The 15792-nt window shown below is 44.5% G+C and overlaps 1 protein-coding gene across 1 annotated transcript in view; it reads right to left on the bottom strand.

Moving 5' to 3' along the window:
- The window catches only part of ism2a (isthmin 2a), a 48735-nt gene that overhangs the window by 11380 nt on the left and 21563 nt on the right, over positions 1 to 15792 (bottom strand). The window contains 3 exon segments of the mRNA XM_029688808.2: positions 7505 to 7561; positions 7564 to 7861; positions 13881 to 14114. Coding sequence (XP_029544668.2) covers positions 7505 to 7561; positions 7564 to 7861; positions 13881 to 14114 — 589 coding nt within the window.

Below are 15792 nucleotides of genomic sequence, written 5' to 3'. Positions count from 1 at the left end.
GCTATAGACATACTTTTTTCAATCTTTACTAATGACCTGCCACTGGCTCTGAGTAAAGCCTGTGTGTCTATGTATGCTGAGGACTCAATCGCCAAAAATAAAACAGACACTGTACCTCCTATATTTGGATCTACTGTAGAACCTGTCAAGCACAAGTGAATATCCTTAACAGACACAGACACCAACCTGCTATATTCTGATCTAAGACCTGTCAGGTAAAATGAATCTCCTTAAAAGAGACAGACACCAACCTGCTGTAAACTGATCTGGAATCTGTTTCTCTCTGTCTCAGTGAGACTTCATCCCACCACCAGAGACGCTTAACTGCTCCCTCAGTTTCCACACAGAAGTTAATGACGCGTGAATTAATATTGCATATTTTTCAGGAAAGTATAATCTCGCTAATGATCAGGATATGGGGCCAGTTGGCAGGCTAGGGTGTGTGTGTGTGTGTGTGTGTGTGTGTGTGTGTGTGTGTGTGTGAGCATGTGTGAGCATGTCTATGTACCAGTGCGTGTGTATGCGCGTGTGGATGGTTGTGTATCCGCAAGTGTGTGTGCTTGCCTGCTCATGCATGTGCCATTGTGTATGTGTGTGTGTGTTTCTCTTGGTTGTAATAAATATGTCAATGGCAAATTCAGCAGCATACAGCAGAGTGAACAAAGCCAAGACAAACAGTGCCCCAGGACAGCTAGCCCTGTACTAGGCTAGCTAATAGGTTTTCTGTTTCTCTAATGAACAATCAGTTCTTTCCCCCATGTTAAAAAGATTACAGACTCAGTGGAGGGATGGAGGAAGAGAGGAAGAGAGGAAGAAAGAAAAGATGGAGAAACGTAGGAAAGAGAGCGACTAAAAAGTGAGGGAGAGTAATGGAAAAGATGAAGAAATAGAGAGGGAGAGGGTGAAAATTGAAGAGAAAGGGCAAGTGGAAGAAGATGGACATGGGGACACATGCTAGGTAGGACAAAGGGAGAGGTCGTGCAAAAGGAGAGCCAGCAAGGAAAATACTCATCGAAGTGATCAAGAGATGGAGGCGAGAGAGAAGAACATAGAAAAAAGAGAAGAGACGAGAAGAGAAGAAAATGAGATTAGTTCATCCAGCGTCCTGCTGCCTCTCCGGCAGTTAATATGTTTTTGGCTAGTTGCCGTTGGTTGCTAGTTTGGGGCTAATTGTGAGCTCTGGGCCTGGTGTTGAATGAGATGGAGCCTTCTCCCGTTGGCAGACTACAGTGTGTGTGTGTGTGTCTGTGTGTGTGTGTGTGTGTGTGTGTGTGTGTGTCTTAAAGGAGCATTCTCATGTTGGCTGGCCAAGTCAAACAACACAGAGGTGTGGGTGACATGCTGCACTCCTCCACTCACTAACACTAATCCTGGAATGCTCTGTAGTCTCTGTAGCCACACACACACACACACACACCCACACCCACAGACACACGCACAGACACACACACACTGTCTCTCTTCCCGTCTTGTTCTTCCCTCCTTCATTCTATTTCCTTCTCCCTCTTCCTCCTTATCATCCCTCTCTCCATGTCTCTTTATCTTAATAAACCCCACCTCCAACTCTCCCTTTCTTGCTCTCTTTCTTTTATGCATCCTCTGCTCAACACACAAGATGGATTTGTATACTAAGGGTGTGACAAAACTGAGCCATAACATACATTATGGGTTCCTTAAATGTACAGTGCCAAATATAAACAAATAAGGTCTCCTAATGATAATGAACATGAATTTGGAGGATAGAAATGATTAAATATTAAAGCACTAAACCCATCACTAAAGGGTTCAGTCATACAAAAGTCATACTTAAATCCAAACTGGTTCTCTAGCAAATGAATAACAATGTCTCACCCCATGTTCAAGAATGCCCTTTTTCCCCTTATTGAGAAATAAATAATCTCCCAAATATTGCTATTTTTAAAACAAGCCATAGGTTGGTTGCAATTTATATTTAATCCACCCAAAAAAAACAGAACAAATAATACAACTAATATTGTGGTTAAACTCAAATATACTAATAGATTAAAATGAGAATTGGGTACTTTTTCCACCACTGGCACTAAGTATTGTGTACGCATTTAGATGGCCATTTCATAACTTCCACAACATAAAGTAATTTAGGAGTCAGTTTGATGTGCAGCACTGAGTATACAAATGTAACTGCATAAGCAGAGCCCACATGAAGATGGTGGAAGTGGGTGTGATCTAACAGATCTAGAAGTGTGTGTGTGTGTGTGTGTGTGTGTGTATTTGCATGCGTGCCGGCATGCATTTGTGTGTGTATGTGTGTGTGTTGACATCATTGCAGTGGTAAGACTGTAATCACTTGCTAAGGGCTAGTTGGAAGACCTGACCACACAACAACACCATAAGCACTCTCAAAGCATGCTGGGTTAACAGAGCGAGAGAGGAATATAATGGTTAGTTGAGGTATTTGATGTAATATGTGTATGTAGGTAGAGTTAAAGTGACTATGCATAGATAATAAACAGAGAATAGCAGCAGCGTAAAACGGGGGGGCAACGCAAATAGTCTGGGTAGCCATTTGATTAGCTGTTCAGAAGTATTTTGGACCTAGACTTGACGCTCTGGTACCGCTTGATGTGCGGTAGCAGAGAGAACAGTCTATGACTAGGGTGGCTGGAGTCTTTGACAATGGTTAGGGCCTTCCTCTGACACCGCCTGGTATACATGGCAGGGAGCTTGGCCCCGGTAATGTACTGGGCCGTACGCACCACCCTCTGTAGTGCCTTGCAGTGGGAGGCCGAGCAGTTGCCATACCAGGCAGTGATGCAACCAGGCAGGATGTTCTCGATGGTGCAGCTGTAGAAACTTTTGAACATCTGAGGACCCATGCCAAATATTTTCAGTCTCCTGAGGGGAAATAGGCTTTATCGTGCACTCCTCACGACTGTCTTGGTGTGTTTGGACCATGATAGTTTGTTGGTGATGTTGACACCAAGGAACCTGAACCTCTCAACCTGCTCCGCTACAGCCCCTGGTAAACGTCCTGGTAATCCATCTGGCCCTGCAGCCTTGTGAATGTTGACCTATTTAAAGGTCTTACTCACATTGGCTATGGAGAGCGTGATCACACAGTCATCCGGAACAGCTGATTCTCTTGTGCATGTTACAGTGTTACTAGCATCAAAGCGAGAATAGAAGTCATTTAGCTCTGGTAGGCTAGAAGGCCCACTGGGCAGCACGCGGCTGTGCTTTCCTTAGTAGTCTGTAATAGTTTGCAAGCCCTGCCACATCCGATGAGTGTCGGAGCTGGTGTAGTACGATTTGATCTTGGTCCTGTATTGATGCGTTGCCTGTTTGATGTTTCGTTGGAGGGAATAGCAGGATTTCTTATAAGCTTCCGGGTTAGAGACCCGCTCCTTGAAAGCAGCAGCTCTACCCTTTAGCTCAGTGGGGATGTTGCCTGTAATCCTTCTGGTTGGGGTATGTACGTACAGTCACTGTGGGGACGACGTCATCGATGCACTTATTGATGAAGCCAGTGACTGATGTACTCAATACCATCGGTGGTGTACTCAATGCCATTGGAGGAATCCCTACAAGGCCCTCTGTGCTAGCAAAACAGCCCTGTAGCTTAAATTCTGACCACTTTTTATTGACCGAGTCACCGGTACTTCCTACTTTAGTTTTTGCTTGTAAGCAAGAATCAGGAGGATAGAATTATGGTCATATTTGTGTGTGGAGTAAAGGTGGTCTAGAGTTTTTTTTGGTTGCACATTTAACATGCCTGTAGAAATGCACATTTAACATGCTGGTAAATTTCCCTGCATTAAAGTCCCAGGCCACTAGGAGTGCCGCCTCTGGATGAGCATTTTCCATACTCTAAAAACCTCTAGACTTCCTTCGATATCGTTCACCAGCTGTTGTTTACAAATATACATAGACCGGCACCCCTTGTCTTACCAGAGGCTGCTGTTCTATCCTGCCGATACAGTGTATAACCCGCCAGCAGTATGTTATTCATGTCGCCGTTCAACCACGAATTAGTGAAACATAAGATATTACAGTTTTTAATGTCCCATTGGTAGGATATACGTGCTTGTTGTTAGTCTATTTTATTATCCGATAATTGTACGTTGGCTAATAGGACCGATGGTAAAGGCAAATTACCCACTCACCACCAGATCCTTACAAGGCACCCTGACCTTCGGGTTCGAAATCTCTGTCTCTTTCTCCTGCGAAAGACTGGGATGAGGGCCTTGTCGGGTGTCTGGAGTAAATCCCTCTCGCCCAACTCGTTAAAGAAAAAACAGTCTTTCAATACGAGGTGAGTAATCGCTCTCCTGATTTCTAGAAGCTCTTTTCGGTCATAAGAGACGGCGGCAGAAACATTACGTACACAATCATTTAGAAATAACTCGACAAAACACACACAATAGCACAATTGATTAGGAGACTGTAAAACGGCAGCCATTCTCTCCTGTGCCATTGTCTAATCTCAGTGATTTTGGGGCAGGGAAGAGTAAATTAAGCTTGGCATTAAAAAGAGGGCCCCAATTGCCCCTCAACAAAACAGACATGGAATCACTGGTCACTTTAATAATGTTTACATACTGCTTTACTTATTTCATATGTACTGTATTCTAGTGTATTTTAGTCAATGCCATTCTGACATTGTTCATTGTAATATTTATTTATTCATTTATTAATTCCATTCTTTTACTTTTAGATGAATGTGTATTGTTGTGAATTGTTAGATACTACTACACTGTTGAATTTCACTACACCCGCAATAACATCTGCTAAATATGTGTATGTGGATGTATTGGATTTGATTTGACAACTCCTGCCCCCCCTCCTCCACCCCCCTAAATGCCTGTGCTCCCCCCCTCTCTTATGTCTAAATGATCACAAATAAATATTAGTTGTTTGGCCAGGGGGTTGTGAGGAGACACCATGCCACCATTACCCTGAGACTCAGCCCAGCAGAGGTTCAAATGACTGCTCTATCCCAAGAACCAGTGTCAACTTCAAAGGACACACACTTCAAAGGACACACACAATGGACTGACGGTCGAGCGCTCGCTCTCTCAGTTCCTCCCTGAGCCTGCCCTCATGCTGTCCATCTCTTTCTTTCTCCCCCTTTCAATTTGATCTCTCCAGCCCACTAGCTTTATCTTTCCCCCTGTTATTATCTGACCTGTACTCTACCGTATCTTTAATCATGCCTTTAAATATTTTTTTGTGTGATATTTTTTTGTTTTATCGTTTTTTTCTTAGGGTACATACTATCCATTTCAAATTAGAAGTTTATAAAACCTGTACCACTCAAAATAACATTAAGAAATACATAGAGTTGAATAATAAATAATAGAAAACCAAAAAGATGTGGGCCTCCACCCCCAACCTCCCATCCCATTCCCCCAACTAGCCAACATGTCTCCACCCCCAGACAATGGTGGCCTGTCTGCTGTGGATATGCGAATAGTAATAATCTATCAGAGCTCTTTTGGCAGAGCGCTACAGACAAAGCAGAGCCGTAGCACTGTGGGCTGACTGGTCTCACTTAGAGGTGACTGCCTACTGATCAGGTTAACAGCATTAGAGAGCTGTTAGCTAGTCTGGTGGCTAACTGCTACTGTCAGAGAGCGAGAGAGAACACTAAAACAACCAACCAAAAACCCAGAACACAGAGCCAGAGCCAAGAACTGAAGCTCTTTCCAGAGGGCTTAATGAATGAGCTTGAGGGTTGACAAGGAGAGTTCAAGGTTCAGACAGATTATAACTACCGGAGGCGAATTAAGGTCTTCCCGAAAATGTTCCTACCTTCTTCATTGAATGCAGCCCTGTGACTTCACTACTGTAATCATTCTATTTTGGCCATTTTATTTCAGTATGAGCCACATATTAAAATAGTTAGATAAAGTTATCCCTGGAAGGGAATGGAGAGGATAAGGAAAGGCTATACAGAGTAGCAGACATCAAGTCTGTAAGAGCATGTCTTGGGCAGTTTTCACTATAAAGATCAACCTTCTTGGATGTCTTATAATGGGACATAATGACCATCAAAAGCAGCATTTCTAAAGAGGCTAACCTACAGGCCTTACAGTATACAATATCAAGTTTACAGTAAGTTATCTCTAAATCTTTAAGTTCTTGGAACGTAAAGCTGAATCTCTAGGATGTCAACAAACACCTCTAATTGTCTCCCCAGTAGACAGTAGGCCTAAACATCCAACAATGCAATCATCTTTCATGCCATGAACATTTCTTTATCCAAGGTGAACACAGTACACCGAAACAGGCCAAGTCCTGTTCCTCCCTCTTCCTGGCTGGCTGTTTACAACTGATAGGCATCATAGAGGTGAGGGAGGGAGGGTTCGGAAGAGAGCCTCAGGAAGGGAAGGAGGGAGGGAGGGTTTGGAAGAGAGCCTCAGGACTCAGGAAGGGAGGGAGGGAGGGAGGGAGGTGACATGTTTATGTAGCGGACCTTGAGCGAACAGCCTTGAATCATAAATCATGTCGGAGGAACAGAGGGTAAGGCGCGGGGAGAAAAGGAGAGACAGTGGGGGACGGAGACAGTGGGGGACGGAGGCCCGTAGTATTGCTGTCTCTCAGCCTCGTGGAGGAAACTGTCAGGACAAAAACATCTCAGACAGCTCGCCACATACATGCCCTGACCACTGACCCCCGAACCATACACAAACACCAGCCCTCTCTCAGATCTGTGATCAGATCAGGGACACCAAACAAACAGGAGGAACCCTATTCTACAATATGAAGGTACAGTAACAATACACAAGCCATAAATTCTCTTAGAAACCTTATCTAATCATTGTCGAAGAAACTGAAGGGCCAAAACTTCTGCTTCCTGTGGGGCCTTTTAAAAAGATGTCTTTTTAAGAGGATGTTATTTGCAGTGCATCGTCCAGGCAGGTGGTGGTGCTACACAATGGTACACATTGGATGTTTAGCAAATTGGAACACGGAGGGGTAGGAGTCCAAATCAATGTCAAATGGAGCTCGGAGGGCACTTCTCGGATGCATACTCTTTTTTGAAGCATTCATCGACGCAAGCCGCAATAGAAAGTATGCACAGAATTATGATGCAACCATGTAAAAAATTATGCAACATTTATTGAAATCAATGTCCATTGTTTGAGCTGAAGTGAGAGAAAATAAACTCTGGCTTCAGAATGACATGTTGCCCATTCACATCTCATACGTATTTGATCTTGATACGTTAAGAAATAGATTTACCTGCCTACAATACCCACTGTAGTGTGTGCAGATGCAAGCCCATATGGGTCCGGGGAGTTCGAGTGCTTGTCAAATGTAATGTTTTATGAGTTTTCCACACTCTCGTCCTCACAAGAACTACTCAAGGGAACGTCCTCGTAGAATGCATGAGAGCGTGGAGCACGGTAGTATGCATATTGAGAAACACCCATTGTAACTTGATTCTGCTGAATTGTTCCTTCTTTATCTATCATTTTGTGATAATTACAAGAACAAAAACATTTAATCATAAAAAACATACCGTAGTTCTCCTTGGAGTCCCATCCCTTGTTGCTGCTCCAGCGGCTGCCCCAGCCGCCCCCACCCCCACGCCTGTCCCCACCCCAGTCCCCCCGGTCCCACTAAGCACAGGTTCCTGCTCCTCAGGGTTGTAGTTATAGTCCTCTGTGGGCTGCTCCTGTTCCTCTAGGCTGGCCCTGCTGCCAGGCCCGCTCTCAGCCTGGTCTGGGTACTCCCAGAACAGAGGCCAGAACAGCTTCTTGTGGCCCAGCCACTCCTCCGATGAAAGGGACCAGTCGTTGCGGCCCCCCTCCCCCCCCTCCTTGGCCAGGTCCATCTCCATCTCTGTCTGTGGGTCCTCCACCACCTCGATGGTCACCTGGAGGAGAGGGGGGAGGCGAGAGAGAACGAGAGACAGAGAGAGACATACAGAGAGAGAGAGAGAGAGAGAGAGAGAGAGAGAGAGAGAGAGAGAGAGAGAGAGAGAGAGAGCAAATACACTATGAAAGAGATCTTTTAGGTTTCAAATTAAATACTTTTTTCATTGCCTTGAACAACATGCCAATGCCAAACACACATGGTTTCTGCACCCTTCTCAACGTGTGTACTAATTAAATACTAATTCAAGTGATAATACAAAATCTTTCCCAGGTCTCCAGTCCTCCTTTCATGTATAGAATATTGCATTCTGTGTAATCACAACTGAATAATGTGAAACCTTTATAAAAGTTAACCTTTCTACAACTGGGAATTGAGGGTGTGATTTCACACTTCACAATTATCCTCAGCAAATTGCAACAAAATCATAGAGTAAATTGCCTCTGGACCGAAGCTGTTGCCAAGAGTAACATTCAACACAATTGCTTGTGTAATCTTATGGAGTCTTACATGCTGCATCCTAAATGGCACACTATTCCCTATATAGTGCACTACTTTTGACCAGGACTGATAGTAATGCACTATATAGGGAGTAGGGTGCCATTTGGGTCGCAGACAGGGTGTCACAGACTCTGGTGCGATTGATGGCTAGCAATTATTGAACACACAGCACTTTCCCAGATGATAGTAAAACAGCCATGACTGTAGAGTAATACTGATAACACATACACTGGCCACAAAACTGCTTCTGTAACTGTAGTCACAGCAATCGAAGGCAGGCTAGTAACGGTAAGAAGGGAATGCAACAGAGGTTAAAGAAACTATGGGGATAGGGGAAAAACCCTTCCAGTACTGTATGTGATATGTACTTCCTGGTGAAAATATGACTAGGACCAGGTGTTTTTCCTGACATGACCTCACCGGGAAAAACTCTGGGTCCTAGTTATACCAGCAATAACAACTAGAGACCAGAGGTACTTCCCTGTAGCTCAGTTGGAAGAGCATGGCGCTTGCAACACCAGGGTTGTGGGTTTGATTCCCGCAGGGGACCAGTATGAAATGTATCCCCTCACTACTGTAAGTCGCTCTGGATAAGAGCGTCTGCTGAAATGTAAATGTTTCCATAGTCAGGCTACGTGTTCAGGGAAAACTCCTTGCTCAACCACTGTTCATTACCATTCTATATACTAACATTACTGCTTCTACTGTAAACAACCTAACATTTACAGGCTCAGCTCCAGATGTGCAACATTGGAAAGAAAAATAAACAACCCCCTTCCACCCCCGTCAAACAACATGGTCTGTTCTGTCCCAGCTCTGTTGTCTTGGTGCCAGTCTGATGTCCTATCTGAACCCACTAGATTCTTGGGATGAACCAACCAGGGTACTGAGGGTGTGTAGGTAGGTTTGTAGACAGTGTGTCCAGGCATGTGTGATGAAGGGAGAAGGTAAGGAAGGTGGTTGGGGTAGTATGTGATGAAGGGAGAAGGTAAGGAAGGTGGTTGGGGTAGTATGTGATGAAGGGAGGTAGAGAACACAGTGGAAGAGTGAAAAGGGATGACGGGAGAGATACTTAGAGTGGGGTTGTAAAGGGAGGTGTATATGGAGAAGCGAGGTGAAGTAGGGGAGGGGTGGAAGGAGTGAGGTGTGGGATAAGGGTGTGTGGTGGTGGAGAGGGAGGGATAGCTAGAGATGGAGGGAGCAAGATAGAGGGATAGGGGATAGACTGATAGACTGCCACGAGCCTGCAGGTCCAGACAAAGGCATGGTTGTTTATGCTTCTGCTAGTAGTTACCATCTGATGGCTGCTACAACTGTTTATAAAGACAACCCACTGGCTAAAGACACAGATTAGGATGGTGAGTCATGGCTACTAGTCTTATGCCTGTCAGACCCTTAACATCATCTCATTCTCTCTCTGTGTCTCTCTGTCTCTACCTCGCTCTCTGCTGACAATCATTGTCAGTAGACCAACAAGTCAAGGAAGATTCATATATCAAAATATGACAATGCTTGATTTAAAAACCAATAAGCGAAGTAGTAGGACATGACACAGTGTGGCGTCATTACAAGCCTGCATGATTCCAAGGGGCAAAGAGAGGACATAGCCAGCTCACTGTATGGCTCTTGCTAGTTGTCAGCGGGGTGAAGTTGGACTGTAGTGTACTGTACTGTATAAGACCTCTGCACATTGAAGCTGAGCTCTATTTCCTTCCCCCTGTCTGAGCGGTAAGTGGAGGAAGTGTATTAGGCCTAACTATGACCCATTATAGGCTGTGACTCATACATAACCATGGATCTGAAGGACAGGCACTTCCAGTATTAATGCCCCAGACAAACCATAGGGAACTAAGCCACTCCAGTAAAATATTTCCTGTGTATTGTCAATCAGGAGATTGTACTATGCAGATTGTTGGTAATTTGTCAACGATGATAGCAAGAGGGACAAGTGTTTGTGCGCATGTGTATTGGAAGACAAAAATATGTTAAACACCATTATTTATATATCGGACGCATTTGGTTCTATTCAAATCTACTCTATTGTTGTATTCTATTCCCCATAGTGTGCCAGTACAGTTTGGTACGGTTCACTCAGTTCGTCACGCTATGACCCTCCACAGTCAAAACCAATGAATTCCAGCCGACGTGATAACAAGGTAAAAAGCCCACTAAAGCAACCAAGGATATTAGCGGCTGGCTCCCAAAGAAAGACTTATAAAACCAAATAGCTTTGTCTGGTTCCTATAGACTAAAGGATGGCCCAATCCCACTTGGATCAAGAACACATTTTCCTTGTTATAATAACGAGGCTCTTTCAATTTCTGGATACCTGGGCTTCTCTTGTGTCAGTTTTTCCCCAAAGTCTAACTTAATTTCCTTTCAAATCCACTTGCACACATAAACCCTCTGCAATAACACTAAAAATAAAATGAACGTTTTTTTCTTCATACTTCTGTATAAAAAAGCACTTTTGAGATAATCAAGATCTGCTGCGCTTGGAGAGCACGTTAAAAAGTGCTTGTTAAAATAATAAAATAATGCGGTGACCTCTCACCCCTTAGATTTGGCTGTTTTCTCTGCTCTCTCCCTAAACCCCATGCAGATGTTTGAGCATCATGGCAGACTTGAAGCACCCCACTGTAAAGGTCTCGCATGGAGAAATTTAAGAGGCCGCTCCGACTCAAAACATCTGTGAAGAAAGATGGGAGGGGGAGTCAGTGTATGTGTGTGCGTGTGTGTGTGTGCGTGCGTGTGTGTACATGCGTGTGTGTGCATTCACGTGTGTGTTGGGGTGATACAATAAGCTTTAGAGCAAACGCCCCACCTCCCTTCTTATTCTGGAGTCCCTGCAGCCTCTTACAATAATAGCAAGAAAGAAATTCAAGGGATAAATGATCAACTAAATGAAATGCAAGGAAAACAGAGAGTCTTGTAAACTCTACTGTTGGCCAGTGGTTCACAGTGTGTTTGGAACAGTAGCAGCGATCAGATATGAAACACCACTAGAGGAATACAGTCTCTAAACCTATTAAATACTGCCTTTTACCCAGGCCTAAGTAGGGAACTTGAATTTTGTGCAAATCCTCATAGACATCAATGCATGATGTACACAGAAGTCTGAGTTCTGTGCATGGGTGTCTAGTCAGGATTCAGCCCACTTTAAAGAAATTAACTTCCTTGCCCCGCTCAGTAAATGTTTCCTTCTTAACTTACTCGGTTACGAAGAACATGAGTTATTAAGTGTTTTTCATGCCGGATCAAAACATGTTACACTCTTAGAAAAAAGGTGCTGTCTAGAACCTAAAACGTTTCTTCGGCTGTCCCCACAGGAGAACCCTCTGAAGAACCCTTTTGAGTTACATGTATAACCCTTTCCAGAGAGGGTTCTACATTGAACCCAAAAGAGTTATAACTGGAATCCCCTGAAAATTCTACCTGGAACCAAAAAGGGTTCTCCTATGGGGACTGCCAAAGAACCCTTTGGGAACCCTTTTTTTCTAAGAGTGTACCATCCCTTGTATACAATAATTTGATGAGCTATGTTCTGCTAGTTGCCTCCAGGGCAGGCACAGTTTGATACTATCAACACTTTTCCAACCATCCATTGTTACCCATCAGCTAATATTTACTGAAAGCACTCAATCCAGCAATCTGGTACCTCAGTCGTTTTCTGTTAACCTTAAGTCATTATGCTTCTAAATTACTCTAACACGCAGCCCTGTGAGAATTAGCTGTCAACCAGGCTTTGGCATGGCTCACACATTATACAGAGAAACTGGATTGCAAAACCAGGTGCAAAAGTTTGTCGCTGAATAAATTGGCTGTCAACAATAATGATGCATATATGCAGCGCTGTGTGTGTGTGTGTGTGTGTGTGTGTGTGTGTGTGTGTGTGTGTGTGTGTGTGTGTGCGTGTGTGTGTGTTAGGCTTACGGTAATCCTGTACATAGTATCATTAAAAACATCCTGAAATCTTTGCTGTGACAGTTGTCCTTCCCTGCGCCAGAGCGATAGGGTACTATAACGCTTTGGGGTCATTGAGACAACGGTTAGATAGAAACATTATTACAATAAGCTTCCTTCCAATTGATCATGAATATAAAGATACAGACTTCATCCCAATGCTCTTCAATAGATTCCTTTTATTAAATTCTTCACTCTACACTAACAGTAGATCCGATAACACTACTGGTAGATCTGAAAGGAACGTTGGATGGATGTAAGCAATACTGGAAACTCTACTAAGCCCATACAAGCATAACATGTGTGATATATTCTGATGTACTAAACAGAAGAGCTCCAGAGATACACTCTATATACAAAAGTATGTGGACACCCCTTCAACGTAGTGGATTCAGCTATTCAGCCACACCCATTGTTGACGAATTGAGTGTATAAAATTGAACACACAGTCATGCAATCTCCATAGACATTGGCAGTAGAATGGCCTTAATGAAGAGCTCAGTGACTCAATGTGGCACCGTCATAGGATGCCACCTTTCCAACAAGTCAGTTCGTAAAAATTCTGCCCTGTTAGAGCTGCCCCGGTCAACTGTAAGTGCTGCTATTGTGATATGGAATCGTCTAGGTGAATCAACGGCTCAGCCATGATGTGGTAGGCCACACAAGCTCACAGAACAGGACCGCCGAGGGCTGAAGCACGTAGCGCGTAGAAAAATCATCTGTCCTCGGTTGCAACACCCACTACCGAGTTCCAAACTGCCTCTGAAAGCAACATCAGCACAATAACTGTTCGTTGGGAGCTTCATGAAAAGGGTTTCCATGGCCGAGCAGCCACACACAAGCCTAAGATCACCATGCGCAAAGCGAAGCGTTGGCTGGAGTGTTATAAAGCTTATAAAGCCATTGGACTCCGGAGCAGTTTGGTGGAGGAGGAATAATTGTCTGGGGATGTATTTCATGGTTTAGGCTAGGCCCCTTAGTTCCTGTGAAGGGTAATCTTAACGCCACAGCATGCAATGACATTCTAGACGATTCTATGCTTCCAACTTTTTGGCAACAGTTTGGGGAAGGCCCTTTCCGCTTTCAGCATGACAATGCCCCTGTGCACAAAGCAAGGTCCATACTGAAATGATTTGTCGAGATCGGTGTGGAAGAACTTGACTGGCCTGCTCAGAGCCCTGAACTCAACCCCATCAAACACCTTTGGGATGAATTGGAACGCCAAATGTGAGTCAGGCCTAATCGCCCAACATCTGTGCCCAACCTCACTAATGCTCTTGTGGCTGAATGGAAGCAAGTCCCCGCAGCAATGTTCCAACATTTAGTGGAAGGCCATCCCAGAAGAGTGGAGACCGTTATAGCAGCAAAGGGGGGGACCATCTTCATATTAATGCCCATGATTTTAAAAATAGATGTTTGATGGGCAGGTGTCCACATACACATGGTCATGTAGTGTACTATATAATACATAGTGTAATATTTCATTATGTGTCCTCTCCTACCTGTACGTTAGGGTTGTGTAAACCTGCCTATTCATTAGGGTTGTGAAAACCTACCTGTATATTAGGGTTATGAGATCCCAGGTCTGCGTTGGCCAGCTCAGGGAAGTTCCTGAGGTCCAGGATGAAGGGTTCTGGGTCCTCCTCTGGTTCTGGTTTGGGCAGAACCCCCTGGGACCAGCCACGGCGTCGGGGTCTCTGAGAGGATGGGTTGGATGATGCTAGGCTCTGGAGCTGGTTCTGCTGCTGGAGGTCCTCCAGAGTCTCACCCACATCGCCACCCGGGCTAGCCTGAGATATCACCAAAAGAAAAAAGAGATAAATTATTTCATTTTTTCATGCATCACCTCATACAGGTTGATAGTAGATGACAGATAATCCATCCATTGAGATGATCCCTGAGAGTAGGTATCTCTTTAACAAGAGTCCTGATGCAGGCCCATGCACCAGCTTTGTCCTATTGTTGCAACACTATATTTTGGATCAGAACATTTTCTCAGAATGTTTTTAAATGTTGTGAAATGTTCAGAGACAATAATCTTATAAATGTTGATACAAAATGACATTTCTGTGGCATTACAGAACATTCCACACGTAGTTATATAAGACTGAATGAACATGCTGAAGACTGACTGAATGAAGATAACAACAAATGAGCTAATTCAATTTCACATCATCATGACCTAACTGGAGGTGTATACTATGAAGTAAGCTAGATCTACTCAGGCTTTTCTAAAGACAGCCAGCTTCAGTTAGCTTCACATTCAAGCTCAGGCTTCATCCATACTACGATGGCCATGGCTCACATCAACAGCATCCTCCCGGATACCCTAGACCCACTCCAATTCACATACCGCCCCAACAGATGCACAGATGACGCAATCTCAATCGCACTCCACACTGCCCTTTCCCACCTAGACAAAAGGAACACCTATGTGAGAATGGTGTTCATTGACTACAGCTCAGTGTTCAACACCATAGTGCCCACGAAGCTCATCATTAAGCTAAGGACCCTGGGACTAAATACCTCCCTCTGCAACTGGATCCTGGACTTCCTGACGGGCCACCCCCAGATGGTAAGGGTAGGCAATAACTTGTCTGACACGCTGATCCTCAACACTGGGGCCCCTCAGGGGTGTGTAGTTAGTCCCATCCTGTACTCCCTGTTCACCCACGACTGCATGGCCAAACATGACTCCAACACCATTATTAAGTTTGCTGATGATACAAGTGGTAGGCCTGATCACCGACAATGACGAGACAGCCTATAGGGAGGAAGTCAGAGAACTGGCCTCTCCCTCAATATGAGGAGCTGATCGTGGACTACAGAAAAAGTGGGCCAAACAGGCCCCCATTAACATTGACGGGCTGTAGTGGAGCAGGTCTAGAGTTTCAAGATCCTTGGTGTCCACATCACCAACGAACTATCATGGTCCAAACCCACCAAGACAATCGTGAAGAGGGCACAACAACACCTTTTCCCCCTCAGGAGACTGAAAAGATTTGGCATGGGTCCCCAGATCCTCAAAAAGTTATACAGCTGCACCATCGAGAGCAGCTGTATAATCACCGCCTGGTATGGCAACTTCTGGGCATCTGACCATAAGGCGCTACAGAGGGTAGTGCGTACGGCCCAGTACAACACTAGGGTCAAGCTTCCTGCCATCCAGGACCCATATAATAGGCAGTGTCAGAGGAAAGCCCATAAAATTGTTAGAGACTCCAGTCACCCAAGTCATAGACTGTTTTCTCTGTTTTCTCTGCAACCGCACGGCAAGCGGTACTGGAGCACCAAGTCTAGGACCAAAAGGCTCCTTAGCAGCTTCTACCCCCAAGTCATAAGACTGTTGAACAACTAATCAAATGTCCACCGGACTATTTACATTGACCCCCCCATTTGTTTTGTACACTGCTGCTACTCGCTGTTTATTATCTATGCATAATCACGTCACCCCTACCTACATGTACA

This window comes from Oncorhynchus nerka, linkage group LG18 (genome assembly GCF_034236695.1).
Source record: "Oncorhynchus nerka isolate Pitt River linkage group LG18, Oner_Uvic_2.0, whole genome shotgun sequence".
Taxonomy (NCBI): domain Eukaryota; kingdom Metazoa; phylum Chordata; class Actinopteri; order Salmoniformes; family Salmonidae; genus Oncorhynchus; species Oncorhynchus nerka.
This window is presented reverse-complemented; position numbering and strand designations above follow the sequence as displayed.